The following is a 20,305-nucleotide window of genomic DNA, read 5'->3' as shown; positions in this document are numbered from 1 at the left end:
TGGTGATTTTTTGGATTTTTGGTTATTGGATCTAAAGGACTAAAATCAATCAGGTGATTGTTTAAAAGTTTTTAAAATGGTATCACTCTTGGAAGAACTGAAAATGGAACTTAACAAACAGAAAGAAGATGCACAAGAAGGAAGAGGGTTTTTTGGCTTTGTATTTCAATTTTTAGAAATAGAGATCCTGAACTATGAGAAACAATAAGAAATGCCTGTAGAACAAGAAGGGCGGGACAAAAAAGAAGCCATCTTCAATGACCAAGTAATTTTATGTGGGGAAAGAAAAGGAAAGGGGGGAAAGAGAGTGAAAAATTTAAGATCTGAAAAAACAACCAAAAAAAAGAATAGTTTGAAAAGTAATTACAATATTAGAAAGAAACAAAGAAAGGATTACAGAAGAGAGAATTAGAATTAGCGAGACAAGGGGTCAAAAGGGGGAGGGAGAAGAAGAGGGGCAAGAGGGAAAGGAAAAGAAGTTATAAAGGGCAGAAACAGGATATAGAGAAACATGGAAAATGTACAAGAATTAAAGGTACAAGCCTATTTAGAAGACACAGAGATAATGGGTGAAAATTTAATTGAAAGAGGGATTCTGCAAGGGTACATAAGGTAGTATTATTATATTAGAAATAGAAATGAATTTAGAAAATATGAAACAAGTGTGACTAAAATGATAGATAAAATACTCATTGTAATGTAATGTAATGTTTGTTAATAAATAACTGAAATAAAGAGAATGAGAGAATGAAATTAGGAAAGGATGGGAACATTTTATTTTAAAAAATTAAGTGAAGAGGAGTATGAAAGAAATATGGAAAAATTATGGAAATATTATAAGTGTTCCTAATATGATACCTCATTGAAAAGAAATGTTAAAGATGTTAAAAATTATAACTAACATTAATGATAGAGCTGAATTGGAATAGAATAAGTATTTTATTTATTATTGTTATATATATATTTTCTCTTTAAGAATTTAGTGTGTATTTTAAGAATGTACCAAGCAGAATTCGACTGGAAGTTATGTGTTATATTGAATGTTATAATTGTAAAGGCATAAATTGAAGTTTAAATAAGAGTTGAATGGACAAAAATTAAAAGATACAAAGGTGTCATACTCCAATCAGTAACTACAGGGGAAAATATTGTTCAATGAAAAAGAAAATATGAAATTGAAACAGGACAGAAAAAAATATAAATTTAGTGATTAGAAAGATATTGAAACTTAGAAAAAGATATATATAGTTGAATTTAGAAAGAAATGAGATAATTACAAACAAGGTTGAGAAAACTAAGGGAAGGGAAAAATTATTGAGAAAATGTTAAAATAGTAATAAGATATGGAATAAAACAGAAAGATGAATATGAAATTGAGTTTGTGTCTGTATGGAGACGTGATAACCCAAGACCATGCTATTCTCAAAAAAAGATATTTTATTTGTATTGTTTTGTGAAAACCCTAATAAAATTTTTACCAAAAAAAAAAAGGGATAGAGTTCCACAAAAGGGAAACTGCCACAAAGAAGGCTTGTTGTCTAGCATACACAGTTTTTTCTAAAAATTTCCTTATTTGTTTGGCACGTGAATTTTAAATATTCCTAAGTATTCTAATATTTTCTCTGGAAAGAAATAATGAAACATGATAAGCCTACGGGACCTGATTTTTTGGTATATCCTATATTTAAAATCATATACAGAACTACTTATATATCCAAAATTATTTCTTCCAGTCTGTACAGTTTTGGATCCTGACTCTTAAGGACTGATCCCCTGTATTTTCTCTTGCATATTTCACTTATTCAGTGTCAATTTTAGCCATTATTGGTTTCCAAATACTTGTGGTGTGTGTGTGTGTATGTTGATTCATTATAATGAATGAAAGCATTCTGTATAATCTCTGTAAGATATCTTTTTTTCCTAATAGAATCCAAATATGTCAAAAGTTATCCAGTCCTAATTAGATGTATTTTATATATTATTTTCTAATTTCTTATGAGCTATTGTGCCTCTATTTGCTATCGTGCCTCTAATGTAAGAATTGTTTTGTTCTTTCTCAAAGAAAGACAAGTGAACCTATTTATCTCATGTAACACATTCTGACAATAAAGGATACAAATTCTACTGAAAAAGAGTGGCTGACTTGCAAAGAATGAGCCAGCTAGCTTTCAACTCATGGATATCTCTTGGATTAATCTATTTACCCCCTTGTACCCAAACTAGTTTACACTTGCATCACTAAGGATAAAAGCGAAAGCAAGACGGCTTTCTATTAGCAAACATTAGATCAGTTAAAAAAAAAGGAAAGAATTAGAAATGTAGTATCATTCATAGTTTAGGATTGGCTGGTATAACCGTCACTCAGCAGATTTTTAGACACTTTCATTTGCTGACAGGAAGGACTGTGCATAAAGAAGGGTGTAAAGCAAATCTTTACCCTTAAAGCTGATCTCAGTAAACAAAACGGGAAATAGTGCAGCTGTGCTTTTAAAATATGCACTGCAGGAGATTTCAGCAAGCTGATGATATATGGTGCATTAATGTTGAAAAGATAAACACAATTGAAGATTGCAGGAAGGGACCTTGTGTTTTAATGTTGGCAGAATGCTTCCTAATGAATAAGAATGTGCTGCTGGCTTCACAGTGCCATATGGCAGCTTTTCTAATTTTAGTTCAGTACAGATGCATAATTCTTTCCCTTGTTTTATCTTCTAAAGTCATTCTGCAATTGTATCTTTTTTGGATAGCAATATTTTGGGCTTTTATCAGTAAAGGTGCCTGTTGCTGTGTGCAGGTCTACGAAGGTGTGTTGTAAAATGTAATGAGAAGGTACTTGTTTTTTAAATAAAAGGTAAACATTGTTAGAGAGGGCGTAGCTTTCCTGCTGAGACTGGAAATTGGAGCTGCAGCTAATTTTATAAACTCTTCTGAAAAGCTGAAATCTTGTGCAAGCAATAGACATCTCCCTGCTGATTGAAATGCTAAGACATGATTATGACATGCTTTTTATATTCAAAATCCAAGATTTTAATGCAGTAAAATAATCTTAATAATGAACAAAGAATATGAATAATGTTTGAATATTTCAGTACACTAGACCTGTTTGTTATCTGGTCAGACTAAAATATTTATGAAAATGTTTGATTTGGGGGTTTTGAAATTTTGTTTTAGTTGAACAATATGGTAGATTCTTATTTAGAATTATTTTGAAGCTTAGTAAATAAAAATAAAAATAAATCCAGATACTTCAACTGCCATGATGTCAATCTTTTAAATGATTGTATGGTCTATCCCCACTGTAAAATGTCTTTATGAAATAGAATAAAAGGATTTTTAGATTCCGTGGATTCTTAGTATTGTTGAAATTTGTTCAAATAAATATTGCAATTAAGTAAATATGCTACTCTGTTTTCTTGTAACTTGTACAAAATTCTTATTTTTCTAGTTTTCTAATATTGTTAGTTTAATAATAAAATTTGGTTGAATTAAAATACAGAATGTAAATTAAAAATTAAGTATATATTTAAAAATGGCTTTTGAGATTTAATATATGTTAAATTGTGTTTTATGTATTTCTTCTAAACTCTTTGATATAAATACACCAGATAATATCTCTCTCTTTTTCTTTCTTTCTCATTTCATTCACTCCCATGAATCTACTCACAATTAAATAGGATGGCATCATAGTATATATTTAAAAATTGCTTTGAGATTTAATATATGTTAAATTGTGTTTATGTATTTCTTCTAAACTCTTTGATATAAATACAACCAGATAATATCTCCCTCTTTTTCTTTCTTTCTCATTTCATTCACTCCCATGAATCTACTCACAATTAAATAGGATGGCATCATAATTATCTAAACTTAATGGAATATATTATAAACCATATTTCATGTGTGATATAGCTGTTCTTTCATGATTAATGTTTTATATTTTCTAGCCTTAACTGTTATCCAAATGCTTTATATTTAGTTCAGTAATTATCATCAGTGTGGGATTCCTGGCTTTCCACAGATGTAGGAAGTGTAAATTGTTGATGCAAGTAAAACATTATTAGTAAATCTTGATTTGCCATTTGGTCTTAAATTGATGTGTGGATCTCACATTTATTTTTAGTAGCACTATTTTTCTTTTACATTTAATAGCAATTATTTGCCTTTATCCAATAATCTGGATAATAATAAAATCCAATAAAACTAGATGATCCAATAAAATTTGTAGTGTGTTTAAATAAGTTCTAGTTGAATTATGGAATCATTTGGTTGGCGCATGTGCATACATGGCTCAACTTCCACTCTCTTAGGTAAAAAAAGCAAAGTGATGAGTTTGTAGCAGTCATGCCCTTTCAGTCCTAGGAGGTGGCTCTGACAATCCACTTCCAAAAATGTTGCCTAGAAAACTGAGGGGACTAATCCATGCAGTCACCAGAAGACAAAGCCCGCTTCAAGATACACTCCATACTGTATATATGTATATAAACTTTTCTCAACTTAAGGAATGTATTATTTGTGATATTTAGGGGGTCCCTTTTGTGAGGAAACACTTCAAGCTAGATTCCAAAGTAAAAACGTAAATAATAGTATATTGTAATAATTAATGAGCTAATAAAAACATAGCAATAATTTAAAAAAATCACATCTCCCACCTGTGAGCTATTTGAATTCAGTAAATACAGATTAAGATCCACTAAAAGGTTATTCATGAGAGATCAAAGACAAAACATGTATTCATATTCACTGTAATGCATTCCTGGTAATAAATATGTACCACTGAAAAGAGACTACTGTGGAAAAAAAACCTTTTCTTTATCCACAGTAACCAGTTTGCTTATTAACATTATAAACATTAATCTTGTAGGCAAGAGTTGGCACTGTCTGAATTAACTTAAAAATGGTGATTGATTCCATCTGGTTAAAATGATGCCCATTTTCTATAATAAGTATCAAGTATAATCTTCTTACATATTGCATTACACTATGCTGTCTTGCACTTTATATGCTATAAAGTATGCGTTTTTCCCTCTTTTTTATGTGCAGAGAAAGCAGCAGCAGCCAATGAAGATGAAGTGCAGAAAGCTGATGTGTCATCCACAGGTCAGAGTGTAATTGACAAGGATGCACTTGGACCAATGATGCTTGAGGTAAAGTGCTGAAAGTTTTAATATTTAGAATTATTTGGTAAGATTCATCAAGATAATAAATTTGGATTTTGTTTTTGCAAAAGCAGTATATGATAAAAATCTTGAACCATCGTAAAAACCAGCATATGACACAAGCTTTCTTCAGATAAAATTCACTTTATAAATCGTAGTTTATGGGGTGAATGGATTCTAAAATTCGAAGGCAGGACAATATACAAACAAATATAATAAAACTTTGAATATATGATATGTTAATTTCTGTTTCCTCCATGTTATATTTATAGTTCAGTGTCAGAGCATTCTGAAGGATTAGCAGTTAACTTGCATTGTTTTTCTACAGTTTTCTATAGGAGAGTATACCTATTTAGATAATAATCTGACTCAAAAGTGTTAGCAGTGAATAATAAAAAAATTGAGTACTTTACAGTGTACAAGATATGAACAAAGACATTTAAGAAAAAGTATCTTATGTAAAGAATTTCTGCAAGAGAGACAAATATAGAGACAATGATAACATAAAGATGTACTATTCATAATATAAATAATTATATTTACAATAAAATGTCATTAGCAAATATACAATTAAAAAATAATTGCATATTTGTTAATATATAATTGGACTATTTAATAACCTTCTTCTTCTTTAAAAACTTATTCTTCTTCCTGAGCCAGAATTGAAGTCTATTTAACAATGCTGTTTTAAGTTATGTTATGGGTAGGTGTACCTATACAGAAAAACAGCAGGCTATTGTTCAAGAATTTTTTTACTCCAGTTTGAAATTTATTTGATTCCAGCTAATTGAATGGGCAAAATTGATATCCTCTAAATTTAATTCCAACAATTCAAGTATCTAGTTCTCATAGATTCAGAAAAAGAAAATAAATATTACCTATAATTTATTATCTCATTTGTCCTGCCCGTTAGGCTCATTTAACTGGCATAAAGGATAGGTCTTCTCCTGTGTCACTTCTAGACTACAGAATGCACATCTTTAGAACTTGCATTTTATCCTTTCTGTTTGTCTTTAGAAAACCAACTACAACATAGCTCTTTAACTAAGCATTTAATTGTTTGAATCTTTTCTGTATTTTAACTATTGACAGCATCGACCGTTAACTTCAACAAAAAAGCTGATAAAATAAATCATATTGATTGTCATATAAGGAAAGGCAGGATTCATATGGAAAATAAATTACTGATAAATAGAGATAAGAAAGGTTAGAATCACAACTCATTTACCATGAGATACTGCTTCCTTGTTCATTTTTATTATATTACATTCCAAAGGGTTTGGTTAACATGAAGGTTACATAGTTGGGTGGGTCTGGTATTTTTTGGTTGATCTGGGTGGGGGGAGATTTAAAGTCTGAATTTTGGGCATTTTTTTAAAAAAAAACCAAAGAGCCATATCCAACAGCAAACTATCCTGATATCTTTTCCAGTATTGTATCACTGAAAAAGGTCCCCATTGCAAACTCTCTTCAGTTTAGCAAAGTTAAATCTACCTAACAATTTGGTTTGTTACATCCTACCCTGCCTAAATAGAAAACGATGCTATTTGCAAAAACAGGGATATTTATGTCTCTGCCTGAAGGCAAGATTTCTAAACCTAGAAACAGAAAAGAGTATAGATTTCTGTCACTAAGAGAATACATACTTTAATGCTACTTTATGCTAAAATCTGGGGTGGGGAAATTAAAAAAAAGGTTTTATGTATGTCAATTTGAACTTACGACGAGAAGTTTGTGCATTGTTTATATTACTCTAGATTACTATCAGAATATTAACATCGTGTTAGTTTTGTGAGTCACTAATTAAATTAAAATAATTCATATCTGTGTGTATCAATGGAGGAATAAGATTAGTTAGGTACAGTGAGTCTTCTCTTAGATTTGCAGCCTAAGTTATTAAATATGCTTTTAAATTTAGCTTATTTTTCAGTATAAATATTCAGTACATATTATGACAAATAGTTTTAGCATTAAGATATTCATGATTCCATTGATCTCCCAAGATCTCAGGATACATTTTAATTTTCGCGTCATGCTCCAGAATTTTGCAATTAACTTTTCTACTCCACTCACTAAAACTTTGTATCAGTAGTGTTGTCTGCTGAAAACTCACATGCTAGATTTAAGTGATGTATCTCTTCTTGTTCCCAGCACACTGTAGCACATGGAATTCTGCATTATTTTGAAGCTTTAATGTTCAGTCATGTTAGCATCCATAGAGCAGCTTGTTGCTAAGCATAGTAACTTTTTAACAAGAAAACTTTATTTAATTATTTTAATAAAAAGCCCCCTTGTCTTTAATAAAAAAATAACAGACAGCTTGAATCTTAATATTATAATGAATAAAATCTTTCTCCTTTTAAAAAGATCAGCAGTGTTTTAAAACATTGTTTCCTAATTTCAGGCCCTCGATGGATTCTTCTTTGTAGTGAATGTAGAAGGTAATGTGGTATTTGTATCAGAGAATGTGACACAGTACTTACGGTACAACCAGGAAGAATTGATGAACACAAGAGTATATAACATCCTACATGTTGGAGACCATAATGAATTTATCAAAAACTTGCCAAAATCTATGGGTAAGTGTTCTAAAGATGTATTTTGTAGTGAATATGCTTTTGTTTACTTTTTTACTTTGGTTTTGCCATCACTTGGGATGGATATCAAATGTTTGCAATTTCATGGCATAAATTCATCAGGGATTGGTAATCTCTTCAGGCTCTGGGTCCAATAACAGTCAGAATTTCAAGGACTAGTCATTAAGTCCATTTTTAACTTTGAATGATCATTGAATGGACAGACATAGAACTCATAGATATATGCATAGATACAGATATATCTCTGAGATCTCTGTCTCTCTGTCTCTGTCTCTCTCTCTCTCTCTCTCTCACACACACACACACACACACACCTCCCCCGCTACAGGCACCCAACCCACATTTCAAGGCAGAGTTCACCTCAGATCATCAGCACAGCAGGAAATGAATATTTTGTTCTTTGTTGCAACTGGCTATTGTGCATTTCAGCTGACCGACAGGTAAAGCAGAGAGGTTGCCTTTCACATAGAATTCTTTTTGCATTGATAATACCAACAAAAAATGAACTGTCCTTTTCCTTCGGTTGACATGATCACCCGTATTTTTTACAGTTGTTAATTGACTGATTATATATCATTGAGATGTCATTGGTAGATAACACAGATTTTATTTATGATGATCTGACTGAATCTTTTCTTCCAAATCTCCCAATGTGCCCTCATCACCACTGTAGCTGATTCCATCCATCTTGTTGTTGGTTGTCCTCATCTTCTCTTTCCTTTCAGCTTTCTCATCACTGGAGCCTTTTCCAGAGAACTGAGCTTTCATATAATGTGTCCAAAGTAGAATAATTTTGAGCCTGGTCATTTATGGCTCACATGAGAACTCTGGATTGATTTGTTGATTGATTGGTTTGTTTTCTTGGCTGTACACAATACTCTCAGAAGTCTTTTCCAACCTCAAAGTTCAAAGGTGTCAATATTATTCCTAGTCTGCTTATTTGAAGTCCAACTTTCACTTCCATAGAGTGTTTCAAGGAATATCATAGCTGGCATGATTCTGATCTTTGTAGGTATAGATACTTCATGGTGTTTGAATACCTTTTCCAAGACATTCCTAACTACTTTTTACATTTATAGTTTTCCATAATCTACACACACACACACACACACACACACACACACACACACACAAAGGGGGGGGGGGTATTCATTAATTCAGTGCATGTTGAACTAAGGATTTTTGCTAAGGGGCATCTTTTTTATTTTGACACTCAGAAAATAGAATATGCTAAAATTGAAATATTAAAGAAACTCTTGGTAGTGGTAACTGCCAGAAATAATGCTCATTTCAGATACCTAGAAATTATAAATTATATTTGTCTGCCAGCAGATACTATTCTATTCTGTTCAAGGAGTTCATCTTTATATCCCAATATAAAACATCTAGGAAAAAAACTGTTTTTTTCCTGGATTTTTTTTACCTCAGCAGATGAATTTAGCTGATGAATTATCAGTTCTTTCCATCACTACTTCACTGAATATGGAGAAAGTTCATGGCTGAAAATAATGTTCTTCAGTTTGTTCCTCATGTTGTTTTTTTCCTTCTGGTGATACAGTATTCATATAAAAAACTTATGGACCACTGAAGTATGGAATGAGTGTTTTGCTGTGGCAAGGATTGAGCTCAAGAAGAGAATATGGTATAACAACAACTTTGAACTAGCTCTGAGTCAGCAGCTATGTCAGCACTGGTGCTGACTGTAATTTATTATTTCAGAGATTGATTGCTAAGAAATTACTTTTAAGGCTTTAAATATTATTGATTAGAACATCTTGGTAAGCACTTATTTATTCTATATGAACTTTGTTTTATTTAGTGAATGGCGGACCTTGCTATGGTGAATCTCCTAGGCGCAATAGCCATACTTTTAACTGTCGGATGTTAGTAAAACCTTTAACTGATTCTGAAGAAGAAGGTCATGAAAACCAGGAAGCACATCTGAAATATGAAACTATGCAGTGCTTTGCGGTTTCTCAACCAAAGTCTATCAAGGAAGATGGTGAAGGTACATTTTATCTGTATGAAGGATGGCTTCCTCATCTGTCTCTTTTTCCTTGGCACAATTTGGTTACTAATACAACTACTAAATAACAAACTAATAACTAGTTTAACAGCCTTTCAGGAGTTTCACTCCACAATGCATTTATCGTAGAGTAGGTTAAAGCAAGCAGAAACCATAAAACAAAAATTAAGAGAGTTGTCTGTGACATACATTACTTATATGATCTAAATTAATCACTATATAAATACAAGAGCATAGACAAAATTTTATATTTTCTGACCTCTCTAATTATCTTATTGACTAAATACAATGTTTAAATTAAACATTTGCTGATACTCAGTATATGCAAATCAGTATGCATATTATTTGCTTATTTTATATAAGCAATGGTAATTATTGCATCTGAATACTCTTGATGTCTTCTCCAAGTTGAATGTGTAGAATGCACATTTCATTGTTTCATGGAACTTGGTCTAAAATATGCACACCTAAAGAGGTTGATAGAATTTATTTAAGTTACAGTAGGACTTACTTTTTATAAATTACAGTTTACAGCTTAAGTTTGTTGGTGTTAGTGTTCATTGTCTTTCTTGAAAAATGATGTTAAAAAAGTATTTCAATTTTCAAATTTATAAGCATTTCCATATAAGGTATTTTGAATGAAATACCAGTGATTGATCCTGAATGATAGGAAAAGCAGGTCAATCTTCAGCTGTATAAACTCACTAGGTAATTATTATCACTGGGTCATAATTATGGAGAAAATAGTAAAAAGGAATGTAATGTGTATCACCTTGAGTTCTTAGACTGCAGACTATAAATTAACAAAAATAACTTAAGGTACATTATTCAAGACAGGTGTGCTATACAGGTGAAAAAGATAAACTAAACATAATTCTTTAATTAATATAATGGTTTTCTAAAAGGCTGGAGCTAAAATAAATTGTACCGAATACTTTGATCATTAGCTAGTTGAAAAGTGCAAAAACTGGAATGGATTTAGTTTGCAAGATTCTTCTTGACTTTCTTTGCTTGATTAAGAAACCTATTTGACTTGCATATAGTTGTCAACAAGTAGTTGCTTCAGCATTAACTTAGGATATACTTAGGAGTTATTTGAGAACTGCTTCTTAGTTGTTTTTTAAATTTGGTATTACTCTAAGGAGGTAGTGTATTTTCTATTTAGAATGCAGATCAATTTTATGAGGGAGCCAGAGAAAAACTAAAGTTATAAGTCATTAAGGAGTATCAACTCATGATCTGCAACTTGTAAGAAAGGCTATTAGCTTACTGATGGCTGAGTATTGAAAGAAAGAATTGTTTAGGCAAATGTATATTTGTGTTATTTTAAGCTCTGAATTTAGTGGAATTAAGTCTGGTTTAACCTGCATGACAGAGCATGAATAATCATAAGGAAAGAAAAAAAAGCATTGCAGAGTTTTATTTTTATTCTTTATTTATATTTAGTAAGAATTTTTATAAAAAGACAAAAGAAAAAAAAACAAGTATAAGAAAAAACTGTGAAAACTAGATTAAATGTAACTTACTTTCATTCTTTTCAACATATAATTGCAATCTTATTTTCCCTTTTTTTTCTTAAATATTTTGAAGATGCCCTCACCCTCTTATTTAATCTGCATTTTTCTTAATCTTCAAATTTATACATCATCAAATCATTCTTTTCTTTAACAAAAAGTACAGATAAGATTTCATGTGTTTCAAAAATATTGTTTGTGCTCTAACCAGAATTTTATCAATAACTGCTTGGAAAAGAGTTGATTTGAGGAATATTGCCATCCTCATAAAAGTGAAATTTAGCCAAAAGAACTTAGGTGTTGCTTGGGGAACTAAGGAACATCACTCCAGTAAGAAAATAGTCCTTTGTCATTGTCATGTTTGCTGCTTTGTTGTAACTCTGTATTACAGGATTGTTTAGTAATTCTGTATTGCACAAAAGTATCAGATACTTTTGTTTGATTTAAAAATATGTTTGTTCCATTTAAAGATCTGCAATCTTGCTTGATTTGTGTGGCACGAAGAGTTCCAATGAAGGAAAGGCCATTTCTGCCCTTCTCAGAGACTTTTAGTACTCGTCACGATTTACAAGGTACAAACAACACATTAAAATATTTACTTCAAAAAATTCACAAGACCTGAACAATTTTTCACATCTTCATATATTTGTATGCGTATGTATAAAACAGGCAAAATAACGTCACTGGACACTAGTACCATGAGAGCAGCTATGAAACCTGGTTGGGAAGATGTGGTGAGAAGGTGCATTCAGAGATTCTATGCACAACATGAGGGAGATATATCTTTTGCTAAGAGGCATCACCAAGAGGGTAAGGGATGTTCTTTTTTTACTTAATATATTGAAATAAGGTTATGCATTACCTGTCACAGCAATTAAAAATAACTCTTATGGAAAAATTTTAATATGTAAAGTTGTAACTTATTAATTTAATATACATTGCCAAAATTGTTAAAACCCAGTAGAATAAAGAAAAAGTGACAAACTTAAAAATAAATCAGCAAACAGATTGAAGACTACATAGGGTAGAATAGATGTACTGTATATTAGTCCGTTATGCTGCCTAAGCTTACTTACCTTTTGCTTGAAGACATTTCAATACCAGAACAGTTGGCATTATCAGTGCTTGTAAGTGGTGGGGTATCTTGCCCTGCCAATGTTGACGGGTGTTTGGTATATAGTAGCTTGCCTGGAAGTGTGATTTTCTCTTTGGTATTTTCTTGAATGAGTATTGTTTTCTGTTTGATTGTTTTTCTGGGGTTAATCCTGGTTATCTGGGTGTAGGCTGCTGGAAAGGACATAGTCTGTTTTTTTGTTTCCTTCTTAGCTTTGTATTGCCTTGTTTGAATGATATATAAATTTATTTCTATGTGTCTGTTAAAATTAATTGATGGCTGGTACTATGTATGTAAATACTTTTGAGCAGCACTGTTGTTGACAAAAAACATTGGAATATTTTAAACAAAATATAAAAGTGGTAAGAGAAGAAATTTACAGAGTTAAAAATGAAAAATTATATAAAAACTTTATTCATATACCGAACCACCGAACATGCTTTTTTTCATGTTAGAACCCCATACAATTAATAATATTATGAATGATACCATTTCCTGCTAGAAGTTTGGATCAAAACTGGTGTAATGTTTACAGTTTGGGGTAGGAGGAACTTTTAAAATTAGTGACAGATTCTTTCTCCCAAAATCTTTCAAGTGAAAAAAAAAATACATTAAGATTGTGTTTCTTAACACACAGTCCAGCCTAGGATATTTGAGACGGTTTGTTTTTACATAAAAAAATCTATAAAGAACGTAACAAAACTTTATATTTCCTGTGTGGATACAATAATGGATTTCATAGCATGGTGCAGATTCAATGGCAAAAATAATTTCTTAACCTTTGCCTCCTGCTTTTTTCTGGTCTTGGTTCTCTGGAGAGCTTTATTCTCTTTGGATAAAGAGCAGTGATGGGATTCAAATTTTTCTACTACCAATTCTGTGAGCGTGGTTTGGTGGGCATGGCAGGGGAAGGATACTGTAAAGTCTCCAGTCAGAGGTGGTATTTGCTGGTTATCTGAACTACTCAAACTTTCCGCTAACGGTTCTCCAGAACTGGTCAGACCCTGCTGAATACCACCTCTGATAAAGAATATAGCCCACCAGTATAGCTGTGAGGTACCGCACATTTTATAATGAATGACAACAATTAAAACAAATGTGGCTTGATTTTTGTTTTGTTTATTGATGGAAATCATTATGGAGATGTATTTATTCAAATCTAAACTGACTATAATTTTAAATAAAAACAATTTGTCATAGTGTATTTTTAAAAATTCCATTGCTTGCAGTTAGAGTGATGTCCTTTTACTTATTAAATATTGTAACAATCTTAGCCTCATTGTTCTTGACAAGGATGTATTGGAATTTCCTGCTCAATATGAAAAGAACTATTGCCCAAAGATTCAGGCTGAATCAGTGGCATTCCTTAATGTGAAATTTCATTATACATTATTCCACCATTACCACGGTCTTTATTTTTCATTCTTACCCTATAATAAACCTTTATGGTTTTTAAATCATTTATATTTTCTTCTGACAAACATTTTGTGATGAATGTTATCACAGGATAGATCACTTGAAGGCAAAAACAGATTTTTTTTAAAAAAAAAACCAAAATCCTACAATATCAGTGTGGCAAGTCTGGACAAGAAAGAAATGCCTAGAACTGCCAGCTTTTTAGCCTCATTTGACGTATTTTGTCAGCTTTTTCCAACCTGGCCCTTCAAAAGTTTTGGATTATAACTGTCTTCTCAGATAATTAGAAGGATTACAGGCCAAACTGGACTTTTTTGCACTGAAAGAGAGAAGACAATTGTCAAAGACAAATTATTAATATCTAATAATTTTTAGATATATTTTAGATTTTTTTTTCCTAAAGTCTAATGTATTAAAAATTTAGATTAGTTATCTTTTTATTTAAAATATTTATGTGCTGACTTGAAATATCTAAGCATTTTCAATTGAAAAATTACATTTGCCATTTAAAACTACAAAACAGTTAAAACATAATATATCTTTTTTTAATTAAAAATAGAGTTATAATACTAATTAAAAATAGCAAAATAAGCATTAAAACACTGGCAGAAAGAAGCAGCAAGCAATTGAAAAATCAGTTATTTGAAAGGATTTCATAAAAGAAGGTTTGTTGGGCCCCTAGCACTAGAAGCCAACTTATTGCATTTTCCAATAAAGTATCAGAATAAACTTACAATAATCAGATTTAATACTTATTTCTATTAGAAAAGAAGCAAAATATGAATAATCATGCACTATTAAATTGGATTGTTGAAATATTCCTCTGTATTATGATGGTTAGTATAAAACCTTGAACAATAAGAAAAATGTGTATATTTTTAGGAAAATGTAGATTTTTGCAACTATAGCTTTAATATAATTATAAATAAAGATGTAAAAATAAACAGGCTTGGCCTTCTGGAGTGGCCTGAAAATATGGCTTTGCTGTTTGTGGCAGTGATGGAACAGGTGAAGTGGGAAGTGGCAGTGATGGGACAGGATCTGCAAAATAGCTGTACTGTTAGTGATATTAATTGTGCTCTCCTGAACGTAATGCTTTTTATTTTTTAATAACGTTATTGTGTTAGTATTTTAAAATTATTTTTATTAGTTTGGGGTTATTTTGTTGTATTTCTTTCAGAGTCCCATTGTGAATTGATGCCATTAGAGTAGGGTGGGGGAAGGGAAGGAGAAAGGAAGGGGAAGAGGAAGGAAAGCAGAAAGAGAAAAAGAAACAAATTTTTTTAACAGGAAACTGAGTAGTAACATTTTCTGGAACATCAGGGGCAATCTACAGCAGATATGAGGAAGAGTAGCCCTTGGGCTGTATAGTCTCAGCCCATGTTTTTTGATATCTCAGTTGCTCGTAGCATTTCTGAGAAATATCACTTTCTAGCCATTTTGAGAAAGGAACATAGGAAATCTGTATGGCAACCCTCAAATTTGCTTAATGCACTTTACAAGTGTAAAAAACAACATTCTATTTTAAAGTTTGTGACCTTATTCTTGTATGTGATATAAGCCCATCCATTCATGTGTAGGTACATCGCTTTATCAATGTTGGCAACATTTCTCTTTCAGTTAATAGTTTACTCCACTTGCTCTTTGGTCTTAACTTGACAGAACTTTAATACTGCCTTGCTGATTTTGCAAAAGAATTTGCAGATTTCTTCTTGCCTTCTAAATAAATTAAGGAATAACATTAGTGGACAGACCATTTTAGTGTGATTATTTCTACAGTGGGTAATGTGTCTTTATGCTTTGTTTTTGTTTTTTCTTGCTTGTAGTGCTGAGGCAAGGATTAGCATTGAGTCCTGTGTATCGATTTTCTTTGTCTGATGGCACTATAGTTGGTGCCCAAACGAAGAGCAAGCTCGTCCGTTCCCAGACTACTAGTGAACCTCAGCATGTAATATCTTTACATATGCTTCACAGGTAATTCGATAAACTTTTTTTATCATAAAAAAACTGGATGTCACTGTCAAATACAGCTGTAGTATATTATAAGCTTATAGATATTTTAGCTATAATAACTATAGATTCCAAAAATAAGCTAAGTTGTTTTTACTGCTTCTGTTTTCTTAACCAATTCTAATGTCACAGATCTAAACATTTATTTGAAAGAGTATCCTGTTACTTGAATACAATGTATAAGTAAATGAATTTGTGTCTGCATTTCAAAACACTGAATGGTGTTTTAAAGGCAACTTTTTACCATGAGATATTTATCTATTGTAATCATATGTGTTAAGGCTTTACTTTTTTGTATGACTAGTTTACTCTTTGGATATTGTTCCTATAGTTCTGTTTTCAACTTGGATTTAATCCTATTACTAGAGCAGAGGGCAGGGACCTGCATTGGGAATTTGCTTCTAGCAAAGTCTCTTGTACATTTTTATTGATATACTAATGAAGTCATTTTGCAAGATACTTTGCAAGCAAACAGCAAAAATAACTGATGTGACAATGGTTCAGATATGCAAATATTTGTTATTTAGTATCTGATTGATTTCTAAATCATTTAAATACCTCTAGACTTTTTAAAGAAAGGATCTTCGTGTGGGAAAAAATATATATCATGCACACAAATGGTAAATTAAAATAACAATGTTTCTCCCATTTTTTCTGTTTTTCAATTAAAAACATTATTTAATAAAAGGATGCACTGACATATCTGATTATTTGGACTACACTCATCTAAAGAATTGCAGTTTTCTTGATAATATCAGATTGATATTTATTTGTTCATTCATTCAATTTATATATCTATAAATCTCACATATATGATCCAAGACAGCTTATAATAAAAAGGTAACAATATAAAAATGAAAATATATAGGAATCAAAGTATTATACTCTTACTTAACAAAGTCAAGAGAAGGGATTTATTACACTGAAAGATTGGGATCTCTTCAGATTTTGGTGGTGGTTCTTGAAATGGTAAGTAAAACATGAAATATTAGACAATTTGAATTTTTATGTACTAATATTTTAAGAAAAGATTTTAAAATGAACTTTTATATTTCTTGTGTCTTATTTTCCACTTCACTTATATCTTATTTTCTTCAAGTTCTCATACCAAACAGAGCAAACTAAATATTTCATCTGGGAAACTTGCAATGCAAAGTTTTATCTATAAGGAATGTGTACATTACTACCAAAATGTTTTAAAATATAGTTCCTAAATATTTTTCCATCAATTTAAATTTTTGCCAATTTATTTCACAAACTTTGGAAGAGAGGAAAAATAATTGGAAAGTTTCCTTAATTTTTTAAGGAAAGGAACTGACTATTCAGATATCTGCCAACAAAAAAAATTATGGAAGATCTTCAAATATTTTTGTCATGCATCTTTGCAAAAAAGCACATTTTTGAAAGAAATACTTTTCTCACAATCATGTCTCTAAGAGGCAAAAAAATAATCCCCCCAAATATGGAATATCTAGTTGCTAAATTATATTTTCTTCCTGCTAGCATGGTTAGTGGTGAGGCATACTAAACAATTACATTCAGCTCCATCTGGAAGACTGTAAATGTTAATCCTGGCATTGGTTATGGTTCTATATTGTATATTGTATGCACCTCTTATATTAATACTTGGAATGATGGAAATCTGCAGACTGACATTTTAAAAAGAAATTTAAAAAAAAGAGTAGGAAAGAAGCTATTATTTAGACTTAGATCAGAAAGTCCAGTAGGATTTAAAACAAACTTTCTTTCCCAAATTCTCACAAAATGTTCGCCAGCATCTTTTATAAGATATAAGATACCTCAAAGAGCATCTGCTCAGTCTCTGGAACTTGCAGCCAAGATTGAAATGGTAGAAGATAGGATACATCCTTTTTTAAGAAGCTGCAATACTGAGAAGAGATAATAGCTTGTGTCTCAAACTGGACAGAAGTAATCTTTGTCCTGTGATTCCCTAAAATAAGCCTTACAGTGTAAATTCCTCAACAATAATAATTACCCAGCAGATAGGTTGAATTCCCTTCTTCTTGGAAATCTTGAAAGTTTTGTATAACCTCTGCTTACACTGAAACCTGCATTTAACAAGCTATTGTGTTTTGTAAAATATTAAGGGAGAGCAATCACCCAGTACATGTTTCCTTGTAGGAATAACTATCATGTCCTCTTTCCCTCTATCATCTATTGTGTGTATATGGAATATCATGCTGCTACTTGTGTGATTTTCTTTTGAAAGATAAAATGTGGTTGGAACAGTCCAGTCATGCAGAAAAGATTCCTGTCTACTATTTTCCTCTGAAAATGCATGCATCAGCTTGTGTGCACATACATACACATGCACACACACAAAACCATATTCATGAAGAAATACAAATATTCCTAAAACTACGTGGATCTCATTCTAAGCTTTTTGTTTTCGGAGTTTCTTATTAAGACCTGTTCCATTATAATATTTTTTGAGAGGGGGAGTGAAAAGTCTCTATAAGATGAGTTTAAACATTTGCTTTTCTCTGTAACTCTTATTAATTACTAGAAGAGCTATAGGTTTGAGAATGATATTTTACATACATTTAAATGTTACAAATTGTTGTCACTTTTTTTTAAATAGAGCTGTGAATATGTCCATTTTAATTACTGGTCAAAGAAGTATGTAATGTTTATGGAAAATACAGTGTGCTTTGTGAATTTTCAACATTTTTACATAAATACGATCTGTTCTCCATATAAGTCCTAAACCTAGGTAAAAAGATATCAATTAAAGGAATGAGTCAAAAATGTTGTACTTGTTCATGTATTTATTGAGGAAAAGATCCAAAGCTACATAGAAAGGCTCGTAAAGTTAAGTACATTCTGTGTACTTAATGTATCCACAATCTTTCTATTTATGTATGCAATATAAAGTTAGCTATTAAAGTGGAAATACATTTGATATGAATTAAAAATACATAGGTGTACTTTCTGTCTTTTGTCATAGTCACAGGTTTATTTGCTGGAGTTAAGGAAAGGATGTCCACTGATGAGGACTCATATATGCCTGAGGAAACACTACATTGCTAACTGGAAGATAATGTGGCAGGATGCTTGCTTAATCAGCACTCTAGCCATTAAGGGGGATAACTTAAATTACAATTTTAAGCACAGTCTGTTTCAGACAGAAATCTTTCCTTAGAAGTCTTATTTATGGCAACAATCATTGAAAAATATGGCATAAAAATAACATAGAAATATATATTGAACTGAAATTACAGTCTTGATTCTAATATATTATAGTTCTGCATGTATGAAATGTTATTTATTTTTATATTATTATAGGGTATTTTTAAATATTTCACTTAGTATATATATGACTAACTTAATTTGGTTTGTTATAGAAGGAACTGACATTGCAACATACACTGCTCAAAAAAATAAAGGGAACATTTAAACAACACAATGTAACTCCAAGTCAATCACACTTCTGTGAAATCAAACCGTCTACTTAGGTAGCAACACTGATTGACAATCAATTTCATGTGCTATTGTGCAAATGGAATAGACAACAGGTGGAAAGCATAGGCAGTTAGCAAGACATCCCCAATAAAGGAGTGATTCCTCAGGTGGTGACCACAGATCACTTCTCAGTTCCTATGCTTTCTGGCTGATGGTTTGGTCACTTTTGAATGCTGGCGATGCTGTCACTCTAGTGGTAGCATGAAACGAAGTCTAGAACCCACACAAGTGGCTCAGGTAGTGTAGCTCATCCAGGATGGCACATCAATGTGAGCTGTGGCAAGAAGGTTTGCTGTATCTGTCAGCGTAGTGCCCAGAGCATGAAGGTGCTACCAGGAGACGGCACTACATCAAGAGACGTGGAGGAGGCCGTAGGAGGGCAACAACCCAGCATCAGGACCACTACCTCCGCCTTTGTGCAAGGAGGGACAGGAGGAGCACTGCCAGAGTCCTGCAAAATGACCTCCAGCGGGCCACAAATGTGCATGTGGATGCTCAAATGGTCAGAAACAGACTCCATGAGGGTGGTATGAGGGCCCAACATCCACAGGTGGGGGTTGTACTTACAGCCCAACACTGTGCAGGATGCTTGGCATTTGCCAGAGAACACCAAAATTGGCAAATTCACCACTGGCGCCCTGTGCTCTTCACAGATGAAAGCAGGTTCACACTGAGCACATGTGACAGATGTGACAGGGTCTGGAGACGCTGTGGAGAATGTTCTGCGGCCTGCAACATCCTCCAGCATGACCGGTTTGGCAGTGGGTCAGTAATGGTGTGGGGTGGCATTTCTTTAGGGGGCACACAGCCCTCCATGTGCTTGCCAGAGGTAGCCTGACTGCCATTAGGTACCGAGATGAGATCCTCAGACCCCTTGTGAGACCATATGCTGATGCGGTTGGCCCTGGGTTCCACCTAATGCAAGACAATGCTAGACTTCATGTAGCTGGAGTGTGTCAGCAGTTCCTGCAACACAAAGGCATTGATGC

At 32.3% G+C, this 20,305-nt stretch overlaps 1 protein-coding gene across 10 annotated transcripts in view; it reads left to right on the top strand.

The window, feature by feature from the left end:
- Positions 1-20,305, top strand: part of NCOA2 (nuclear receptor coactivator 2) — a 121,418-nt gene that overhangs the window by 77,782 nt on the left and 23,331 nt on the right. For all 10 annotated transcript variants that reach the window (XM_087931375.1, XM_026706104.2, XM_087931379.1 and 7 more), the window contains 6 exons: positions 5,041-5,144; positions 7,561-7,735; positions 9,573-9,761; positions 11,764-11,865; positions 11,963-12,103; positions 15,650-15,797. In XM_087931375.1, coding sequence (XP_087787501.1) covers positions 5,041-5,144; positions 7,561-7,735; positions 9,573-9,761; positions 11,764-11,865; positions 11,963-12,103; positions 15,650-15,797 — 859 coding nt within the window. The remainder of the gene's footprint in view (positions 1-5,040; positions 5,145-7,560; positions 7,736-9,572; positions 9,762-11,763; positions 11,866-11,962; positions 12,104-15,649; positions 15,798-20,305) is intronic.

This window comes from Pseudonaja textilis, chromosome 3 (genome assembly GCF_049901715.1).
Source record: "Pseudonaja textilis isolate UNSWEBS1 chromosome 3, rPseTex1.2, whole genome shotgun sequence".
Lineage (NCBI taxonomy): Eukaryota > Metazoa > Chordata > Lepidosauria > Squamata > Elapidae > Pseudonaja > Pseudonaja textilis.
Note: the sequence above shows the minus strand (reverse complement) of the source record. Positions and strands in the feature narration are given on the sequence as shown.